At 54.3% G+C, this 20,206-nt stretch overlaps 1 protein-coding gene across 1 annotated transcript in view; it reads left to right on the top strand.

Moving 5' to 3' along the window:
- Nucleotides 1-20,206, top strand: part of CDH23 (cadherin related 23) — a 408,054-nt gene that overhangs the window by 281,874 nt on the left and 105,974 nt on the right. The window contains exons 17-23 of the mRNA XM_060092078.1: nt 684-811; nt 5,475-5,547; nt 7,452-7,568; nt 11,258-11,370; nt 12,805-12,912; nt 19,488-19,677; nt 19,984-20,129. Coding sequence (XP_059948061.1) covers nt 684-811; nt 5,475-5,547; nt 7,452-7,568; nt 11,258-11,370; nt 12,805-12,912; nt 19,488-19,677; nt 19,984-20,129 — 875 coding nt within the window. The remainder of the gene's footprint in view (nt 1-683; nt 812-5,474; nt 5,548-7,451; nt 7,569-11,257; nt 11,371-12,804; nt 12,913-19,487; nt 19,678-19,983; nt 20,130-20,206) is intronic.

The raw sequence follows: 20,206 nt of genomic DNA, 5'->3' as shown, positions 1-20,206 counted from the left end.
CTCACACCTCCTCCCACCCCACATTTGTGTCAGAGAAATGCTCTTGGAGAAGCTGCAGTCCTGGCTCTGGATGCTACAGCCCGATGGCCTCTGTAAAATCTGTGTCCCCCCTTTTAAAAACGTAACAGTCCCACGCCTCTGCCCACCCTCACACCTCACCACCTTCTCAGCCAGAGGAACCCTCCTTGGGTTTTATATTACTAAAGCAACAATTTTGTTTCTGTTTTCCAAATAGAAAGTGGCAATTTAATATTGTGGTAATGCCTTTGCAGACTACCCATGCCCCCCACTCCCAAGCCAATACATCTTCCCTCCCAAATTGAGAATCAATGGCTGAGCATGAAAGATACTCAGGGTGAGAGTCCAGGCATGTGCAGTGTGCCTTTGGGGAAGACACTGAACCTCTCTGAGCCTAGTTTCCTCATCTGTAAAGTGGGGCTTACGTTACCACCAAAATAGTTACCACCTGCTGGACTCAACACTATGCCTGGCACATATCAGGCAGTCAGTAAACCTAAGTCAGGACCATGGGGCTCTGGGAGTTCAGAGGCAGGTGGGGAAAACAAGGCAGAGTTGGCTCATGCTGAGCCAGCCACACCCTCTCTGCCCAAAGGGGAGCCGTGGCTGGATGGACATGTAAAGTCTGCTCACAGAGGGCCTGGGGCCCTATCCTGTCATTTCAGTGATCAGTGTGAGCCGCCCCCTGGATTATGAACAGATACCCAACGGGCTGATTTATCTGACGGTCATGGCCAAGGATGCTGGCAACCCGCCTCTGAACAGCACTGTCCCTGTCACCATCGAAGTATTTGTAAGTACCCAGGGGTGCACTGGCCTTGCCCTTCCAGGATATGGGGTGGTGAATGCTTCCCAGAGTATTGGGGCCCTGCCAGAACCTGCTGTCCCCACAGCTCAGAGAGTTACTCAGCAGACTGTCCCAAAGGCTGTCCCCTAGCAAACTGCCTCGCAGCTCAGCCATGGAAGGCACAGGGCCCTGGGACCCAAGAAGAGCCCAGTGGTCCTGCTCTAACTTCATTCAGGGACCTCAGGACACCCTCTGAGGGGGAATAGGAGCTGGGGCTCAAGCAGGGGGGAAATGTCATAGACTCCTTCATTTATAGCCATATTCGGTGAAGTTCAAGGGAATTCCTGGAAGGTCATCTTCTCTGTCTGTCTCTCTGGTCCCCTCTTTCTTCTTCACTTCCTTTTTCCATTCCTGTGAAGATCTAAAAGAGGCTGAAACCAAGCCACAGCTTGTCTGACATGAATATCAAGCACACGTTAGTGCTTTCCGTGTCTGAAATTATGTCACTGAATCCATCTCCACACTGGTTCATTGACCCCATGCAGCTCCCCCAGCAATCGCAGGGATGCAGATCACGGTCTGACAGTAGCCCAGTGGGCCTTCCCCGCTGTCCCGCAAGACACCCACCCCCATCTCATAAAGGCTGCCGCCTGCGGAGAGTGTGACCACGTGTTGATGGAAGAGTTAGTGCATTACTGGCTCCAGAAGGATTCGATCAGATTGCCAGGTTAGGAGATACTCTGCGATTTGACAAACACTCAGCAAAATCTTGCCCAGAGCAGGTTTCTGGATGACCTTCCTGTCCCAGCTGGCTTCGGTAACAGCCTCTGGTGCTGCCTTACTTCTGGCTTTAATGAGTCTCATCCTTTCAACCCAAGTCCAAGGCTCCAGGGCCAGCTCTGGACAAGGGACCCCACTTGCTTATGGAATAGGACAGGGCAGTGATGGAAAAGTCGAGGGTGATTCCTGTGGGGAGCCCTGCAGCTTGGGCATGTGGGAGCAGCATTTCAGGGTAGGAGAGGATGGAGAGTCTCTGCAGAACCAGGTCCAGTAATGGAAAGTCAGAGTCTGGGACCCTAGATCTGGCACTTCAGGCTCCAGGGAATGGCCAGGAGGAGATCCACAGAAGCCCAAATGCATGCCTGCCTTTAATCCGTAACCTCCCACCTTGAAATGCCGAGGGTGATAGCAGAGAAGCAGAGTACGCTCCCTGCTAATCCTGGACAAGTCCTGGTATTCGTCCCCACATGGCCCCAACCCTGACCACAGCCCCCAAACCCCCCCTAACCCTGGCCACACTTATAACCCTGACCGACGCCCACCCCCACCCCCCATCACTTTCAACCAGTATCTTGCTCTACTCAAGCAAGCAGTGAATTCCTCCTGTGTGCGCGGTGCAGTAGAAGGTCCTGGGGGGATGTGAAGGCGACTATGAATCCTGCTCCCCCCACAAAGGGACACTGTGAATAGAGGGAGGAGCACAGCTTGGGAGGCATATGGCTTTGAAACCCAGCTCTGCCACCCTCTAGCCATGTGACCTGTGGGTCTTGTCCTCTCTGAGCCTCAGTGTCCTCATCTACAGAATGGGGACACTCATGGTACTGCCTCATGATATTGTGAAGATTAAATGAGATCCTGCAGGTGGTACCCGGCTCTGGCAAGGTGGGCCATCAGTACAGCTGATAGGACAGATGTGCGTACGAGCAGCAGCATCCGTGCGCCAGGCTCTCCGGTGCAAGAGGAATTCCAGACAACTCAGCTGGGCAGAGAGGGACCCTCTCTAGGCTTTAGGGAAATGGAAGTGAAAGAGGATGAGAGTAGGGGAGGTTTGGGGAAATGAGTTGAGGTGTTCCACGCCACCCAGAGATGGGCAGGCAGAATTGACCAAATGGAAATTAAAACGTCTCTAGGGCTTCCCTGGTGGCGCAGTGGTTGATAGTCCACCTGCCGATGCAGGGGACACGGGTTCGTGCCCCGCTCTGGGAAGATCCCACATGCCGCGGAGCGGCTAGGCCCGTGAGCCATGGCCGCTGAGCCTGCGCGTCCAGATCCTGTGCTCCACAATGGGAGAGGCCACAACAGTGAGAGGCCAGCGTACCGCAAAAAAAAAAAAAAAAAAAAAAAAAATCTCTAGCTCCATACTGAGCCAACTGCTTTCACGTAACACAGTCTCTCTCAATCCCATTCAGCAAATGAGGCTCAGGGAGGGAACATAAGGTGGTACAAGGTCACCAGTGCCTTCCTCACTTTCTGGCTAGTAAGTGGCATTTGAATTTACTTGCAGTCCTAATAAGCTAGGATTTGAATCCTGACCTGTGTGACTCCTAGGTTCACGTTCTTTCCACCACAGCCCTAGGCTTGGAGGCTTGGATATCCCAATCTTCATGTGACTGAGACCAGTGTGCCTCAGAGTTCACATGGATTCCCTGGGCGTCTTCTTAAAATGCAAATTCTTATCTAGTGCATCTGGGGAAAGAGCTGAAGCTCTGCATTTCTAACATGCTCCCAGGAGACACTGATGCTTCTGGTCAGGGGACCACACTTAGAGTAGCAAGGCCTTCAAAGATCCGCCCTCGTGGTATCTTGAAACCCAGGGACTGCCCCAAACCTCAGCCCACGTCCCAACCTGTGGTCACTTAAGGAAGGGACCTGGGGAGGGCCTCTTTCTCTTTTTGCCTCAACTCGTCACATGTAGCCAGAGCAGGAAGTGGATGGCCCAGGGACAGAACTAACCTTTTATCTGCTGTGAATAAAAGAGTGACGAGCAGCCTCAGCCTCCCGCCCTGATACCAGGGAGCGGGGGCTCCATGTGCAGAGGCAGGTGGGGGCAGGAGTCCACCTCGCTCCCCTCTCAGCAAAAGCCAGCATGTGCCCTGGCCTGGAGCCACCTCAGATTTCCTCAAAGCTGTCATGCGGGTAAGCAGGAACCCTGCACCGCCCTTCCAGGTCTGCCCTTGCCCATGGCAGCAGGGCGGGTCTGGCAACAAAGATAAGTGCCACCTTGACTGTGAGTGAACATCATCTCTTGAGCAGAGTCTTGGGATGGTGTAGTCACTTTTGTCTAAGGACCACACTTGAAAAGGCCAGAGGAGCCAGGTGATTCCTTTTCATCCACTGCTTGTTGGTTTTTAATAAAGAAGTCAAACTCGGTTTGTAGATTTCCCATTAGGGGACAATAAGCTTTTGTAGAGGGAGCCACTGAATTAGAACTAATAGTGAATGCAGCGCCAGGATCCAGGGAAATATCACCGCTAATAAGTTTCTGCCTCATGCTCTGTCACTGACATTCTCTGCGCCGTTGCGTGCAGCCAAGCAGAAGGCTTAAATAGATACATACATATATATTTAAGGCAATTGTGCCCACACCAGGGATGCCCAGGCGTGCTGCTGGGGCATCAGACGTGGGGTGGGGCCTCACACTACCAGTTCTCTGAGGCTGGAGAGAGGGACAGGTCAGCGGGAACCAGTGTTTGGTCCAGAGCCAGGGGCCAGATGGGGGAAGAAGAGCATTCCTCCACCCACAGTCCCGGCACGATGGGATTCCCTAAAGTCCCACGGGGTGGGCAACCAGATACCGGGCCACCTCGTCCTCCTTTAAATTTTGTTTAAATTCGTTTTACTGAAGTATAGTTGATTTACAAGGTAGTGTTCAGGCCGCCTCCTTCTTCATAGTGCTCAGCCAGAAGTGAGTGACTCGCTACAGGAGCCTTCCTGTCAGGGGGCTCCCAGTGCTTGGGGGAGGGAGGCCCTGGGAGCCTGCCTGGCTGAGAGCTGAAGCCTTCAGACTCCCCTGGGGGCTGAGACCCAGTCTGACCTCTGAGCTCCGTGCTGGGCTTTTGGGGAAAGGGGAGGAGGTGCTGAGTCAGGTGGGCCAGCGAGGCTTCCTCCAAGAGGGGAGCAGGGAGGAACTTTTGTGGAGTGACCGCAAAAACAGTTGGTGAGGACAAGAGAGTCATAAAGGGTAGGAGAGTCTCCCGGTTGTGGAGCAGCTGCAGGTGCAGGCGGAGGCTGTGTCCCGGGCCCACCCTGCTGGCTCGGCCCGTAGACCCAGCAGCATCCCCTGGCCACTGGTGAGGGCTGGGCCAGAGGAGGGATTGCTCTAGAACCGCAGCTGGTGGTGGTGGGCTGGGTTTGCCCAGGCGGGTGGAGGAGCTGTTGTTCTTTTATGTGTGCAGAAGGGTCTAGAATTCAGGCTCTGGGAGCCACCTGCCCCTGCCTGCCACTGCATACTTCAGGATTGAGGTACTCCTTTCTCCCTTCATTTCTAGAAGGCAGAAGATAGGAGGGTTCCTAGAACCTTTCACTGTCACCTTGGTGGAGCTGGATGGGAAGGTCCGAGTGAGGGTACAAGAACTAGAGGGAGCTCGGAGTTCAGCCGAGAGACCAGCAGGGAGAACCAGGGGAGCTGGGAGTCCCGGGCAGTCCCAGCTGCTGCCTTCATTCTCCATCTCTCCGGCCATCACTGTCCCTTCCTGACCCCACATGTTTCCCCAAGGCCTATCCTGCCACCTTGAACTGCAGCCCAGCTAGGGGGCCACCTGGCCACCCTGTGACACCCCACCTGGCTCTGGTTATACATTGAGGCCAGAGCTCCTCGGTGCCAGCCTGTGATGCTGACCAGCCCCGAATGCCTCCCTGGCTCCTGCAACGTGTCTCTCTTCTGTTCCAGGATGAGAACGACAACCCTCCCACCTTCAGCAAGCCTGCCTACTTCGTATCCGTGGTGGAGAACATCATGGCAGGTACGGCGTGGGCTGGGGAGGCACGAAGGCGGGAGGCCAGCAGGCATGGCGCCGACGACATGAAAACCTGACCTTGCACACGATCGCCAGAGGCCCGTGCCCTCCCTGTGTTTCCCAGTGACAGGTGGAACCTCTGGAGATGTCCAGTTGTCTGCCAGCCCACAGTTCTTTACAGAGCGCCTACTGTGTGCAGATGCTCGGCTAGGCACTTGGTCCCTGCTCCCCTGCAACTAGTTTTCCTGCAGGGAAGAGAATAATGACCAATGATTAATTCAGCAACCTTGGTTAAACAAGAGTATGCAGAGAGTTCTGAGTTTACGGGGCTATAAGGCCGGTCCCAGGGCCCATAGTGGCCGAAGGGGTCACCTTGGAGGATGGCATGTGTTCCTAGGTGAGGACAAGAATGGGAGGCTCCTCCCTGGGCTGTCTCAAGTGCCAGGGCCCAGCTTGCAGACCCAGGGCCACCAGCTCCACACTCAGGTTCCAGGGGACCTGCTGTGTCCTCAGGGCAGGCCGGAAGCTTCACCCTTACACCCAGAGTAGACGTTCTGTGGGGGAAACTCTCATATCAGGAATTGCTGCAGCAGCTGGAGGAATCAGGGACAGTGGAATCAGACGTAACACCTTCCCTGCCATCACAGGGCCTTCTGAAGAGAACCTTCAGGTACCTTCCTGGTATCTGATGATTTGCTGGGCAGGTGCCAGACTGTGCCCAGCCCACCCTTACCCATCCCAGTCTCAGGCATCCCCTAGAGAATATCACTCTGAAGCAGCCCCCTGCACTCCCCATCACCCCCAGAGACTCTGACAAGGAGAGACCTTCATCAGGGCACTTAATCCTCTTCCAAGCTGAGTATGCTGGGATAAAGGAGTGTGTCAGGGCAAAGGTACCTGTCCTCCTGCTCAGGACAGGACTGAGAGTCAGATCAGAGGCCCCACGGCTACCTGGAGGGGCCCAGAATGACCTGACTGTCCACAGTCCCCTGCCTGGCCCCTCATGCCCCCTGGGACTATTGATTCATCAGCATAATAGTAACCATGGTCTGCAGTTCAGTGGGAGCTACCGTGGGCCAGGCCTGTGCCCCGCATGTTTTATCCTTTGGAATCCTTGCCAACAACCCCACAAGTTGGTCTTTATAGTTAGACCCACTTTACAGAGGAAGAAGCTAAGGCTCAGAGAAGTTAAGGCAATTGCCAGAGGTGCTACCAGATTCCAGCCTGGGTGTGGTGACTCTAGAAGGCCACACGCTGATCCTCCTCGCCATCCTGCCAGAGCTGGCAGCTGGGTGGCAGGCGGGGGCTGAATGCCTTTGCAGGCACGGCTACAAGACAGACTGCCCCCAGAGTCTGGCCAGGCAGCTGGCAAGGTTGGTCCCCTGACCCAGGATTTCACAGAGATGGAAATGAAGGTGAGGGCCTTAACTGGACATTAAAGAGAAAATAAAAACCCTTATAAATTCTCCTTGTGATCAAGATAAAATAAGACCAAAATTGAATGCAATACATGTAGAATAATTTAATATGGAGCTTCATTTCTTTTTGAGTCAAAGTCAAAGCTGGTCGGTCTGAACATATTTAATATGGTGACCAGGCAGGGAGGGATGGGGTGGGGCAGTGGTGCACTCTCTGAGGCCGGGCCAGGAGTGAGTTGGGGACAGAGTGGGGAGGACCGGATCCATCCCAGGCTCCACCCCCTCCCATGGAGCCTTGTCCCCACGCAGCCCAGGACCCTGGGCCACAGGAACAGGCGGTTGAGCCCACTCTCATCCCTGGGTCTCCCCAGCGGCAGGCTTCCTGCCTCCTGAGGGCTCCTTCCCCTTGGGCCTGTGCCCCTGTCCTGCCCCCGGAGCCTGGGGCTGTGAGCCCACGGTGAGCAGCACCCCACTCCTTTTGTCTCCCGGAAGGAGCCACGGTGCTCTTCCTGAACGCCACGGACCTGGACCGCTCCCGGGAGTACGGTCAGGAGTCCATCATCTACTCCTTGGAGGGCTCCTCCCAGTTTCGGATCAACGCCCGCTCAGGTGAGCCCCCCGTGGCCCTCGTCCTCTGCACCTCAGGCTGACGCTCCGCACTCAGCCTGGGGACCGGCCTCTGGACCAGCGTCTCCTCCCTTTCACAGGAGGCCCGTGTTTCTGAGCAAGTCAGCTTTGAGCACCTGGTTTTATCCCTGAAATACGCATTTGTGTGAGATTACTGATCTTACCCCCCCACCAAAAAAAATCACAACATTCATTCATTCACCAAAGAATGTCTTTCAGTGATGAAGAGCCCTGTTATGTTTAAAATGTGTTCCATTTTACAAATATCTGGCTAACCCACTGCTCTTCAGGGCCACCTTTCTTCAAGCCTAAGTGTCTCCCCTCCTCACCTGCAGACCTCATTCTTGAATCCTGGCTCCTCTTCCTAACATGGTGTGTGCCTCAGTTCCCCACCTACAGAGGATGCGCAGATCAGGGCTGTTGTGTGAATTCAGTGAGTCATTATAGAGAACTCAGAGTAGTCCCTGGCACGTAGTAAGTGCTGACAAAGTTAGGTTATTATCATTATTTTCTTTGGTCTTTTCACCCTGGGGCCCCCATCCCCAGCTCCCTGCTCAGCCCATGTAACTCTCCGTTCTTCCTCATTTCTCCGTATGCCTCCCTCTAGCTTTCTCTCCTCCTTGAGGCAGGGAGGGAAGGGGCGCAGAAAAAAAGCAATAAGAGAACCCAGCCTTCTAAAAGAAGCTGGGAAGGAACGGGAGGCCCCCAATATTCATTCATACCTTCATTCAGATATCAGTGGGGGCCTGCTCTCCTCCAGGTGCTATGCTGGGGAACAGGATGGAATAAGACATTCTCTCGCCCTCACGGGGTTCCAAGTCAGCTTAGTGGGCATGCAAGGCTCCCCACTTCCACGTACCCACTTGTGTATTAGGTAAGGGAACTTGTAGGTGCCAAACAGGCAAACCCTGAAACCTCAGTGGCTTAACACAATAGAAATTCTAACTTACACAGCAGTCCAATGCTGTGTTCAGGGGACAGTCTTCCACATGATGATTCTGGGACCCAGGCCCCTTCCATGTTGTGGCTCCAAGGTCACTGCAGAAAGGAAAAGGGAATATGGGATCTTGTGCAAGGAGATGTTTATGGGTCAGGCCTGGAGGTAACATACATCACTTGTGCCCACATCCTGTTGGCCAGAACCAAGCAATGGCCCCGCCTAGATGCAAGGAAGGCTTGGGGAACATCATAGTCCCTGGCCTGGCAGCCCCTCCCCATCAATCATTCTGGCCTGGGAGGGGAGCAGGAATCTTTGACGAACACTGGCCATCCCTGCCACAGGTGATCGGTGGCCCAGCCAGACATCGAGTCTTCCTGTTATTCATGCCTCCCTGCTCAAAGTCTGCCTTCAATCTCTCTTTCATCCCCCTTTCCTGGAAGCTTGGGGAGCAGATGGCTGGTGCTGATGTGTACAAAGACTGAACACACCCAGGGCTATCCTGAGCCTCCCTTTCCACCTCTGACAAAACAGGTGCCTCCCTCCCTGCTCTCAGGAGCCTCCACCCTCAGCGAGCCAACATTTCTAGGGAGCTCAGAGGAATATCGTTAACGAATATTAACTGTGTGCTCAGCACTGTTCTAAGTGCTCTGACCAGCATCACCGCCACTCTGAGGCAGGTACTAGCCTCACAGCATCCCCATTTTCCATACAAGGAAACTGAAGCATAGGAGAGGTTACAGTCACTTGACTGAGGACTCACAGAGCCTGAACTTCCAACTCCAGAGCCCACACTTTCAACGCTCCATTCTATAAAGCCGTGTGGAGCCACATGCCACCCCCAGATACAACGGCGGGCCCAATGACCTTTCAGCACCTACCCAGCCTTCCCAGTCAGGGACTCCATCTCCACCCCAGGGCCTTTAATAATGACATGGACATTTTCTTGCTGCCTTAACACGGCTCCTTCAGCTCCGAAGGTGTAAGCGTCTTCCTCTGAGCACCTTGGTCAAATTAGCCAGGCCTGCTCCACAAAGGTGGCCTTAATTGGATCTAATTTCCCAGAGAGGAGGAGCCATCTATCATGCCAACAAGTTCATGTTTAAAACTTTTTAGAGCTTAATTTCTTCCTCACGCTGCCAATTAACTGACACCACCCCAGCAAGCAGCGTGGCTCTGTGGGCAGGCCTTTGTCAAGCTTTTGTTCCTGGCTTTAGCACCACCCCCAGCTCCCTTCTCAACCCTGCACAGGCCAGAGATGGGCCAGCATGGCAGGAAGGGAAATGCGAGAGTGAAAGAGTCCTAGGGACCACTGGCCCCGCTCCCTTATTTTATGGTAGAATAAATCAAGCACAAAGAATTTAAGTAACCTGCCCCAGGTCACACGGTTCAGGCAAGGGGGATAGCACACAGTCCCTGCCCTTGGAGAACCCTCACTGTCCTTTGGAAGGAAATGAGCATTTTCTGAGTGTTGGGAACTTCACCTAGAGTTATTTAACCCTTCCAAAGCTCTTATTTGAAAGCATACTAATCTCTCTTTTACACAGGAGAAAACTGAGGCTCAAAGAAATTAAATGACTTTTCCAAGGCCAAGCCTCTGGAAAGGGCCATAATCAGAATTCCGATCTGGGCTTCACTGTCCTCAAAGCATCGGCTCTTTCCCGTGGCCCACGTGCGATGGTAGATGACCTGGCTACTGTACTGTACTGAAGCTGGCTTGCGCTGGCTCACACCTGCTCACGAGAGCCAACTGTATACATCTCTTCCCAACTCCAGGTTCAATGCCATCAAGTGGGCAGCTTAAAATGGGCCCTGGTGGGAATATTTATAACTATGGAAATCAGCAAATACCTTTTTTTTTTTCCTTTGGGGAGCCAGTTATCAAACATTTACCGTCACACCACTGCCAGATGACTTCCACACTTTAATTACACCAAAATACAAAGAAAAGCCCAAAACAGGCTGACAAAGATTATGGTCTATTTTAAATGTTTATATTTAATAGAATAACTTGTTTATACACTAAAAAAAAAAATTCAAGGCATTATAATTATGTCACGTACAAGGTAATTAAGGAAATTATTTTATAACTTAAATCTCAGTGCACTATAGGTTGAGCGATCTAGAATGAGCCACAAGTTGGAACATGCTTAAAGCACTTGGTGTGTTTCAGTCCTGTTGCTGTATTTCTGTGACCATGTGAATAAACAGTGCCAGGTGCTGCTCTAAGCTTTAGAACTAAATTAGGTGAATTAATCCCATAACAGCCCTATGAGGTAGGCCCTATTATTGTTCCTTTTTAACCAGATGAGGAAACTGCAGCACAGGGGATTTAAGTAATTACTTCCAGTTGATAGAGCCAGTGAGGTAATGTCAGCAGTCTAAGTGAGAGGTCGTTTGTGACTGAGCTTGGGGCCAAATGTCCCTCCTGCCCTGTTTTCCAGCCCCTAACTCCATAATCAACCTAGATTTTCCCACATCTGAAAATACCTCCTCCCCACGGGGCTATACTGCCCAGCTCTGGGATTCGGGTTCCCAAGGCATGGGTGCTATATGCCCTCTCTCCTTGAGCACCATCTCACCAACCCCCATGCATACCTGTACATTCACACATGTGCAGCCAGGTCACTGGATCTTGCAAGTGTCTCTCTTTTGCACACTTGCTCTTTCCCTCCTTCCCCAATCCCTCCCTGGCCCACTCAAACCCTCTCTCACGCACCCCTCTCTCCTGCAGGTGAAATTACGACCACCACCCTGCTGGACCGTGAAACCAAGTCTGAGTACATCCTCATCGTACGGGCAGTGGACGGTGGCGTGGGCCACAACCAGAAAACCGGCATCGCCACTGTGAGTGCCTGGCCCTCCCCTGCCCCCAGCTCCCCACTTGCCAGCCAGGCTGCTGCCCCCAACTCATCCTCAGCTTGCACCACTTAGGCCCCTGGGTGCTTGTGTCCTGAGGCAGTGTGAGGCCTTGTGGGAGTGGAGGAAGGGTAGCAGGTACCAATTCATTGTCAGCCAAGGTCAGCCCTGGGGCCTCCACAGCTATGGGAAGAAAGACATTCCCAGGAATTCCCTGGCGGTCCAGTAGTTAGGACGCCGTGCTTCCACTGCAGGGGGCACGGGTTTGATCCCTGGTGAGGAAAAATCCTGCAAGCCACACAGTGTGGCCAAAAAAAAAAAGAAAAAAAAAAGGCATTCCCACCTGGGACATGGGGGCATTCCGGAGGAGCAAATACTCTCTCCTGCCCCCAAAGACCAGCTGGGAAGAAGGCATGAGCCCCATAGTTCCCTCCCTGCCTTGGCACCTGCCAAGAAGCCGGAGCAGGTATTCCTGCCAGAAGAGTGGCTCAGAGCAGGAAACAGGGCCCTGGAGGGTTCCTGGGGGCCTGTTACCACCCCACCCCTACATCTGCAGCCTAGGTTTGCAAGAGATGATGAGAAATGATGCCTAGGTTTCCCTGCCATGAGCAAGTAGGACCCAGGAAGGCCCAGAGCCCCATCCAAGGCCTTGGTGCCTCTAAGAGTAGGAAGTTAGAGGAAAGCCATTTGAGGATCCTCACTGAGCTCTTAGCTGCAGAAGAGGATGGGGGAGTGAGACACTCCCTCTGTGGGAGAGCAAGCAGGAAGAGCAGCTGACAGGTCACTCCAGCTGACAGGTCCCCTCCTTATCCTCATTTGCTCTCCACCTGGAGCCCTCTCCTGACCTCTCCTTTAGCCCTCATCCCCCCCACAGCAGCTACCCCCATCCTTACCCAGCCAGAGGAGCTGGGGTTGCTATCACTCGGCCAGGCCCTTGGCTGAAAAATCCCCAGTGCCCTATTCAGTCACAGGAGGCCCCTGCTAATAAGACACAGAGCTCTATAAATAATTTACCTGGGTGGCAGGTGAGCAGGGAAATTGCTTGGCTTGTAGCTGAGACTGACGGGGGAAGCTCTAAGGATTCTATCAGGTTCCCCACCCCAAACCTCCCCCATGCTGTCTGTCACCTTCAGCCAAGACTAGGGGTGGACAGAACAAGTCCCAAGTCCCAGGAACGATTTCAGGGGTCATCTCGTCCATTCCTCTGCCTCCTGATGGGACAGCACCTAAACCCTCTGAAGGGTCGTGGCTCCCTCCTGTCCTTGAAAGCCCAGACCCTGCCCCGAGCCCCCAAAGTGGGTGGACCTGGTGGAGTTACTGCCAAGGTGCCCCATTAGGCATCTGAGTGTGTCCCCCAGCGTGGGCACTGTCCTCGCACAACTCAGCCAGGCGCGTCCCACAGCGCCCCTTGTGGCTTTGCAGGTGAACATCACCCTCCTGGACATCAACGACAACCACCCCACCTGGAAGGACGCTCCCTACTACATCAACCTGGTGGAGATGACCCCTCCAGACTCTGACGTGACCACAGTAAGTGGCGGCGGGAGGCAGAGCTGCTAGGCGGCCCTTCACGGGGCGTCTGCCGTTCCCACGTGAGCCCTATGGGCCTGCCAGTGTGGTGCTGATGGACTTAATGTTTCCCTCGGAGCCAGCTCTAGGAGCAGAGTTCCAGAAGCTCTCTTGCACGGTGAAAGGTAGCCAGAGGTTGGGGGAAAGCCCTCACACAGTCCTCAGTGACAGTGGACTCCAGGCTTTGTCCAAAGGAGCACAGGCAGCCCAAGGACAGTTCCAGAGGAGCTAGGGCTGGTTCAGCTCGGAGCCACCCTTAGGACTGAGACCCTAGGACTCTGGCCACCCCCTCAGGAGAGCCCCCAACCTCCCTCCCCCCCCCCTCAAATCGCACAAGCTTCAGCTCTGCCCTCAGCGCCTTCCTTCACCACTTCCATCACTGCAGCCATCAGCCTGGGGCAGCTGGCCCAGGGCTGCCCCAGCAAGGGGTTCAGAGTTCAGGGACTTTGGGGCACGGGATGTTCCAGGTTTTCACAGGCTCCTGTGTGTGCTGTGTGCAGGGAATGGGACTCGGGGTGGGGGAGGGAGACACAGCCAAAAACCTCAGGGCGTCCAGAAGGGAGAGCAGAGTCCTGAGGAAGCTGAGCAAAGCCAGGCTTGAGCACCCGACTCCATCCGCTCTGCTCTGGGATTCACATTGGTGAGCCTTTCTTTTCCCCCTCATACTTGTGCCCCATTTGGCCTCATTCAGGGAGGCTTCTCCTCAGACGTCCAGCCCCACAGACGCCAGCCAGCCCTGTGATAGACATGAACCTGACAGATTACGGCAACCCTGCTGGGACATGCCAGATGCTGTGCTGGGCACGTCTCATGAATTCTGTCATCCTTGTGGTGATCCCACGTGGCAGGTGGATTCCTTGCTTCCCCTGTATGATGGAGAAAAGGGAGAGTTAGCATTTGAGGGGTTTGCCCAAGTTCGCAGAGCTAGTAAGATAGTAAGAGACAGTGTCAGGACTGAAACCCAGGTCCCACCTCGCCTTTATCCCTCTGTTGGCTCAGCAGTGCTCTGACAGGTGGCCCAGGTCCCTAAAAACTGGAGAACTCAGGAGGGATGAGAGAAGGGATGGTAACTTTCATATCCAGCTCCCCAGGAAGGCTGCCCCACACTGAGTGCAAGCAACCTTGGGGTGGTGATGCCTAGCCTCCCTGCCCCATGCCACATCAACCACAGCTGGTAGTGACAGGGTCCACCTGGTCTAGATGGGAGAGGATGTCAACCTGGAAGGAAGGACAGAGAGAGAGAAGGAGGGAGGGAGAGAGAGAGGGAGAGAGAGGGAGGGAGAGAGAGAGAGAGAGGGGGAGAGGGAGGGAGAGAGAGAGAGAGAGAGGGAGAGAGAGGGAGAGAGAGAGAGAGAGAGAGATGGCCATCACATCTGTCCTGTCTTCCTTTGTACAAGTTCAAGATCCTAATGACTCTCAACTCGTGGGCGGGTCCCCCTTGCAAGGATTCCTGTAGGGAGGGGGGGGTGGTTCGGGATCTGGAATCTGTGTTTTCTCAAAGCCCCAGACTGGGAGAGTCCTTCCAGCTCAGAGCCGGATTTGGCAAGCACTCCCCTAGGCCCTTTCCTCTGTGCTCTCTAGGGCTACAGATCCGATGGGCACTCTCTGCTGCCACCTCATGTACACTAGGGGTCTAGACTAGGACAACCCCAGCCAGAGACCCCAAGAGCTGGGGCACAATATTCACCTCTGAACATCTGTCTGGTCAACTCTTACCTTGGCTTTACGTGACTGAGAAATTCCTCCCAGAGGGAACTGAGGAGAGAATGTGGCTGCATGGAACAGCAAGCAGGGGTGCCATTATTAAAGAATCCACCTGCCAGGTAAAAAGTAGTTCAGCCCGGCTGGGACTGCACTTGGCCTTGGGCAGTTCCCAGGTCAGGTCCCCAGTAGCCTTCTCCAGGTCGCCAGTCTTTCCTTACATCCTCTGAGCCATGAGCAGGTAAGGACAATGGGCCAGGGGCCTGCTGCCCAGTGCCCCCTCACTCTCCAGGAAACCTCCACAAACCTTCAGTGAGCATCTACTATGGGCCAGACCCTGTGCTTGGCAGGAGTACAGGAAGCAGCAAGCTTCCTCTCTGCCTTCAGGGAGCCACGTGTCACTCCTACGCTCAAACCCACCACTGGTTCCCACCTTAACCCTGTGTAAAAGCCAGAGTCCTTACTGGACCTACCTGGCTCACAGGATCTGCCCCACCTTAACTCTGGGGAGATGGACATGTGAGTCCACCCCTCAGTATAGAGTGGACATGACCATTCCTCCCCCAGCTTGGGGCAGCCACAGGGATGGGGGACTTCAGCTTTTCAGTGACTCACAGTAGTGTTTGAGCCCTGAAAAAAAAATGTTAATGACTCAGAATTTCAAAAAGAAAAGAGCAGAATCAGAATTAAAGCTTGTTATATTAAACTTCTGCCAAATATGTTGTGACAACCTTAGAAATTACGCTATTTAATGTGTGTAAAAATTTCATTGCATTTGAGGACAAATTGTGGGTTTGATTTTCTGGAATTCCCAGTTATGTGTGATGATTGTCAGGATGCCAGAAATTAAGAAGCCCATACATTAATTGAATTTGTCATAGCAAAATAATTTCAAAAGGAATAGTCATAAAAATTCTTTCAGATTTTATAGCCATGAAATGTATGTATGCATATATACATGGGTACATTGTAATACCTTTGAGGGGGCCCCCTGGAGCCTTCTAAGGCCTCACAACGGCCCTGGGTGAGGTAGGGATTGTGGCTGAGGTGTGAGAAAAGTGGGCTTCAGGCAGGGAACAGCTAACCCAGAGGTGACATCAAGGGGGAGGTGATATTTGAACAGAAACTGGCCTACCTCCTGACTCATCTCCCACCCCCCTTCTCAGACCCACCACACACCCCCACCACACACACACCCCCACCCCACACACACCCCCACCCCACACACACCCCCACCCCAAACACACACACACACCAAACACACACCAAACACACACACACCAAACACACACACACCAAACACACACCAAACACACGCACATACAACAAACACACGCACATACAACAAACACACACACACAAAACAAACACACACATACTAAACACACACACACACCAAACACACACCAAACACACACACACCAAACACACATACACACCAAACACACACACACCAAACACACACACACACCAAACACACACATACTAAACACACACACACACACACACCAAACACACACACACACACACACACACACACACACACGCCTTTCAGGTTCCTGAACCTGCTGAGCTCTTTCCCACCTTGGAGCCTCTGCGCAAGCTCTTCCTGCCCCCCCATTGTGCTCTTCTTCCTCTCCTCCCCACCCCTGCTCTTCCCGTGGCTGGCTCATTCTCCTCCGTCTGTCCCAGCTCAAAATGCCACCTCTCTACACTCCGTTTCTTTCAGAGATGGCCACACAATCCATGTTTATCTGTTTGTTAGGTTGCTTGCTTATTAAGAGGCAGTATAGCTCAGTGATTAAGTGGGCGCCTCTGGTAGCAAAATGTCTGGGCTCTAATCCCAGCCATACTACTTACCAGCTGTGTGACCTTGGGCAAGTTACTTAACCTCTCTGTGCTCCCACCGTCTCAAGTAGAAAACAGGGAAAAATTCTTCACTTGGTAGAGTTGTAGTCATACTTAAGGAGCCAAAATACACAAAGTACACCGGCACACAGTGAGTGGTCAGCAAATGACAGCTGTTGTCGCCGTCAGCTGCCCCCGCTGCTGGAATCACATCTGTCTTGTTCACTGTTGAGCCCCAGTGCCTAGCACAGTGCCAGGCACATTGTAAGGGTTCAGTATTTGTGAATGAGAGCTGTTGATGGACTTGTTCGCCTTTCATCCCCACCCTACCTGGCTCTCCACTCCACCAGGTAGGGTTGAGTCTTCCTTGTCAGAGGGAGACTAGGATGTATGACCAAGGGCCCCTCTAGAGGGGGCCCTGGCCACTGCCCCTGGTGTCTGAAGTGCAGGGTGATTCCAGTGATTTTTTTTCAGAGCTGTGTGCAGACGAGCATGTGCCATATTCGTGTGCACCGGGAGCTGACCAGGGGGGCGTCTGTGTGCACATGTGCCCCGCGGGTGTCCACCCGCACAGGCGTGAGCTTGCAGAATGGCCGTTCTCTGTTTGCAAGTGAGATTTTGGCCCAACTCTCCCTCCCCGTTCCTGCCGCCTCCTTCAAGGACCTGGCTGATGGGCATTGACTTAGAGCCTTTCAAAGCCCTCCAGCAAAATAAAGGAGAGGGGAGAGGGAGAGAATTATTCCCCGTCAGGCCAGGAGTAAAATGACGAGCATGAAATGGGAAATAATGAGGGGAAAGTGGTGAGGTTCTATACAATCACCCAGCAGGGAGCTTGCAGGAGGGGTCCCAGCCCACCGCCTTCTCCTGTGCCCCCATCCCATGACCAGGGAGTGGGCCAAGGGGCCAAGAGTAAGTGCCCGCCCCCAACCATGGTCACTTGGAAGCAGCTGCCCAAGGTACCCCCACCCCAGCACTCAGCGGTGGTGGAAGGTATCTCAGCGCATTCAGCAACAGGCTGCTGCCCTGGAACGGGTGGTTTAACTGCTCTGTACCTCAGTTTCCCTATCCAGAAAAATGGGAATAAAAACTATCTCCCTCCTCTAACTGGAGAGAAGCATTGTAGAAACACAAGGCTTGCCGGTCTCCTCTGTCCGTCAGTGGGATGACTTTGCCTGGCTGAAATGATACCAAGAGAGCCTTGTCCCCTGCTGTCCATACAGGGATGATTGGGTCCCCATTATAGAGACGGGGAAACTGAGCACCATGCCCGCAGCACAGTGAGGGCTCCTCAGGCCTGGAAGGCTGGGGCCTCCCCCATCCCCGATGGCACAGCAAGGCTGGGAAGGGAGGACATGGGCTGAGCAGCTGGGGTGGCAGAAGAGCCATGTCCCACTCTCTGAAGCAGAAGAGGGGCCCGGAGTGGCTCGGGGTTCAGCGCCAACATTGGCCTCTCTCCCTGACCTCCCTGGGGCCCAGGGGCAGATGGGCACCCTCAGCAGGCCAACCCACCTGTCTGTCCTGGTCTAATGGCCCCTGAGACACCGCGGGCTGAGGATTAAGCCAGGGGAGGGACAGATTCTACTGCCAAAGCACAAAAGACCCCACATCAAGTAAGATGAAGGAGCTGACAAGGCCAGGCTGTCATCGCCACGTGTTCTGGAGTTAAGAATGACACCGTCCTGATGCGGCCCCTGGGACTGCGGTCACCACCACCCCCATTGATCTTGTCCACCTCTGGTGCTGCAGTGGCCCCTGCAGCCAGGGTTGGGGGTGAGCTGAGCGGTGGGTGCCACTGCTGTCCAGGGTGGGAACTGAGTCAGCTCCAAGGCTGGTGCTGTCTGACCCTGAGTCTGGCCCATGCCTCTCTGAGCTCTGCTTTCCCCTTGTGGGAGGTGGATGGTAGAGAAGTTCCTACAGAGCAGGGGATTGGTGGGCATGGGGACCTGGGAGAGAATGGGCTGCAGGGTTTGTTGCTCTGGGTTAGGTCAGCAGTGAGGTTGATCCCTTCATGGGGAGGGACTGGAAAGTTAAAGGGGCCAGAGTGTCTGGGGCCCCTGTCCTGAGACCCTCCCCCTTCTCGGGGATGGCGTTCCCCTTCAGGGAAACTCAGGCCTCTCCCTCCTCCAGCCTCCCCTCTCCCCAGCCCCATGACTGGCCCACCCTCTGAACCAGGGGACTTATCCATGGCTCCCTTCCCATGCCCTGTCATCCTTGGTGTCACAAGAGGCCCAGTTCTTTTCAAATTGCCTCACAATCTAAAGCTCCAAAGGAAAGAAGAGAGGGTTTGAGGATGAGGAACCCAGTTCCCAAAATCTATGGTTTCAAATCCTTTCAAAAGATCAGCCAAGGATTTGGACTCCCCAACCCTTCCCAGCCCCCACCCTGAAGAATTCCATGGTCATGGGCTACAGGGACTCCTCCCCCAAAAGCTCCATGAACACGTTACCCCACATGTCTGAAAAGGAAGGATGCTGGCGGTGTTGCCTGCCGGAGGGACCTAGAGCCACTTCCTGGCTGGGAGACTTTGGGAGACTCACTGTGCCTCATCTGTGAAATGGGCTTATTTATAGGTGTCCTCCTCGTAAGACTGTTGGCACAGTAGCTGGAGAAGGCCTGGTGTCTATGAGGTTCGGGGAGCCTCCTATACACTATCAGGTGCTAAGTGTTGCTTTTACAGATCAGAAGCCGAGGCTTGAGTGGGGAAAGGGACTTACCTAAAGTCAAAACAGATGGAGAAACCAAGAAGCCCAGGACTTCCAGTGCTGGTTCATCTTCTGAACCTCCTGCCTCCCCACCCCCAGAGATACCCCTGCTGAAGCCAGGAGGGAGACCCACTTCCCAAGTTTGAGCGAGGATACCTCTTTCTCCCAGACAGTGGGGTGCCCGGGACCAGTGTGTGAGCTCAGACAACCCGGGCGGGCAGCCCGGGCCACAGAGACCCCCTCCCTGGCCTGGGCTCAGTGGAGGGGTCGGTTCCTCCCGGGCAGGTGGTGGCCATTGACCCAGACCTGGGGGAGAATGGCACTCTGGTGTACAGCATCCAGCCACCCAACAAGTTCTACCGCCTCAACAGCAGCACAGGCAAGATCCGCACAACCCACGTCATGCTGGACCGGGAGAACCCCGACCCCCACGAGGCGGAGCTGATGCGCAAGATCATCGTCTCTGTCACGGACTGTACGTGCCCCTCACGCCTGGGCCGTGGCCCCTGACACTCAGTGAACTGGGGACCTCCCCCAATGGCATGTCCCCTGGGTGTCCTGGGGCCTACCCAGGAGGGCTGTGTCTTGATGACTAAGAGTGGAGTGACACCCACTTCCCAGTTGTGACCCAGCCCTCGCAGAGGGCAGAGGGAGCTGGAGGTGCAAGGCCCAGGCTGCTTCGTGAAGGGGCCCCTGGGATGGAGGGCTACTGAATCACCTTTCTTCACTCCCCTTTTTCTCCTGCACCCCTCTTTCCCTCTCCTGTCCCCGGTCCCCCTAGGTGGCACCCCCCCTCTGAGCGCCACCAGCAGTGCCACGGTGTTTGTGAACCTCTTGGACCTCAATGACAATGACCCCACCTTTCAGAACCTGCCTTTTGTGGCCGAGGTGCTTGAAGGCACCCCTGCGGGGGTCTCCGTCTACCAGGTGAGTTTCCCTTTCCTGTCCGGGATCCTGCTCTCTGCCATCTCCCTCACCAACCAGCCAGCAAGGGAGCAGTGGGT

Source organism: Mesoplodon densirostris, chromosome 1, assembly GCF_025265405.1.
Source record: "Mesoplodon densirostris isolate mMesDen1 chromosome 1, mMesDen1 primary haplotype, whole genome shotgun sequence".
Classification (NCBI taxonomy): domain Eukaryota; kingdom Metazoa; phylum Chordata; class Mammalia; order Artiodactyla; family Ziphiidae; genus Mesoplodon; species Mesoplodon densirostris.
Note: the sequence above shows the minus strand (reverse complement) of the source record. Positions and strands in the feature narration are given on the sequence as shown.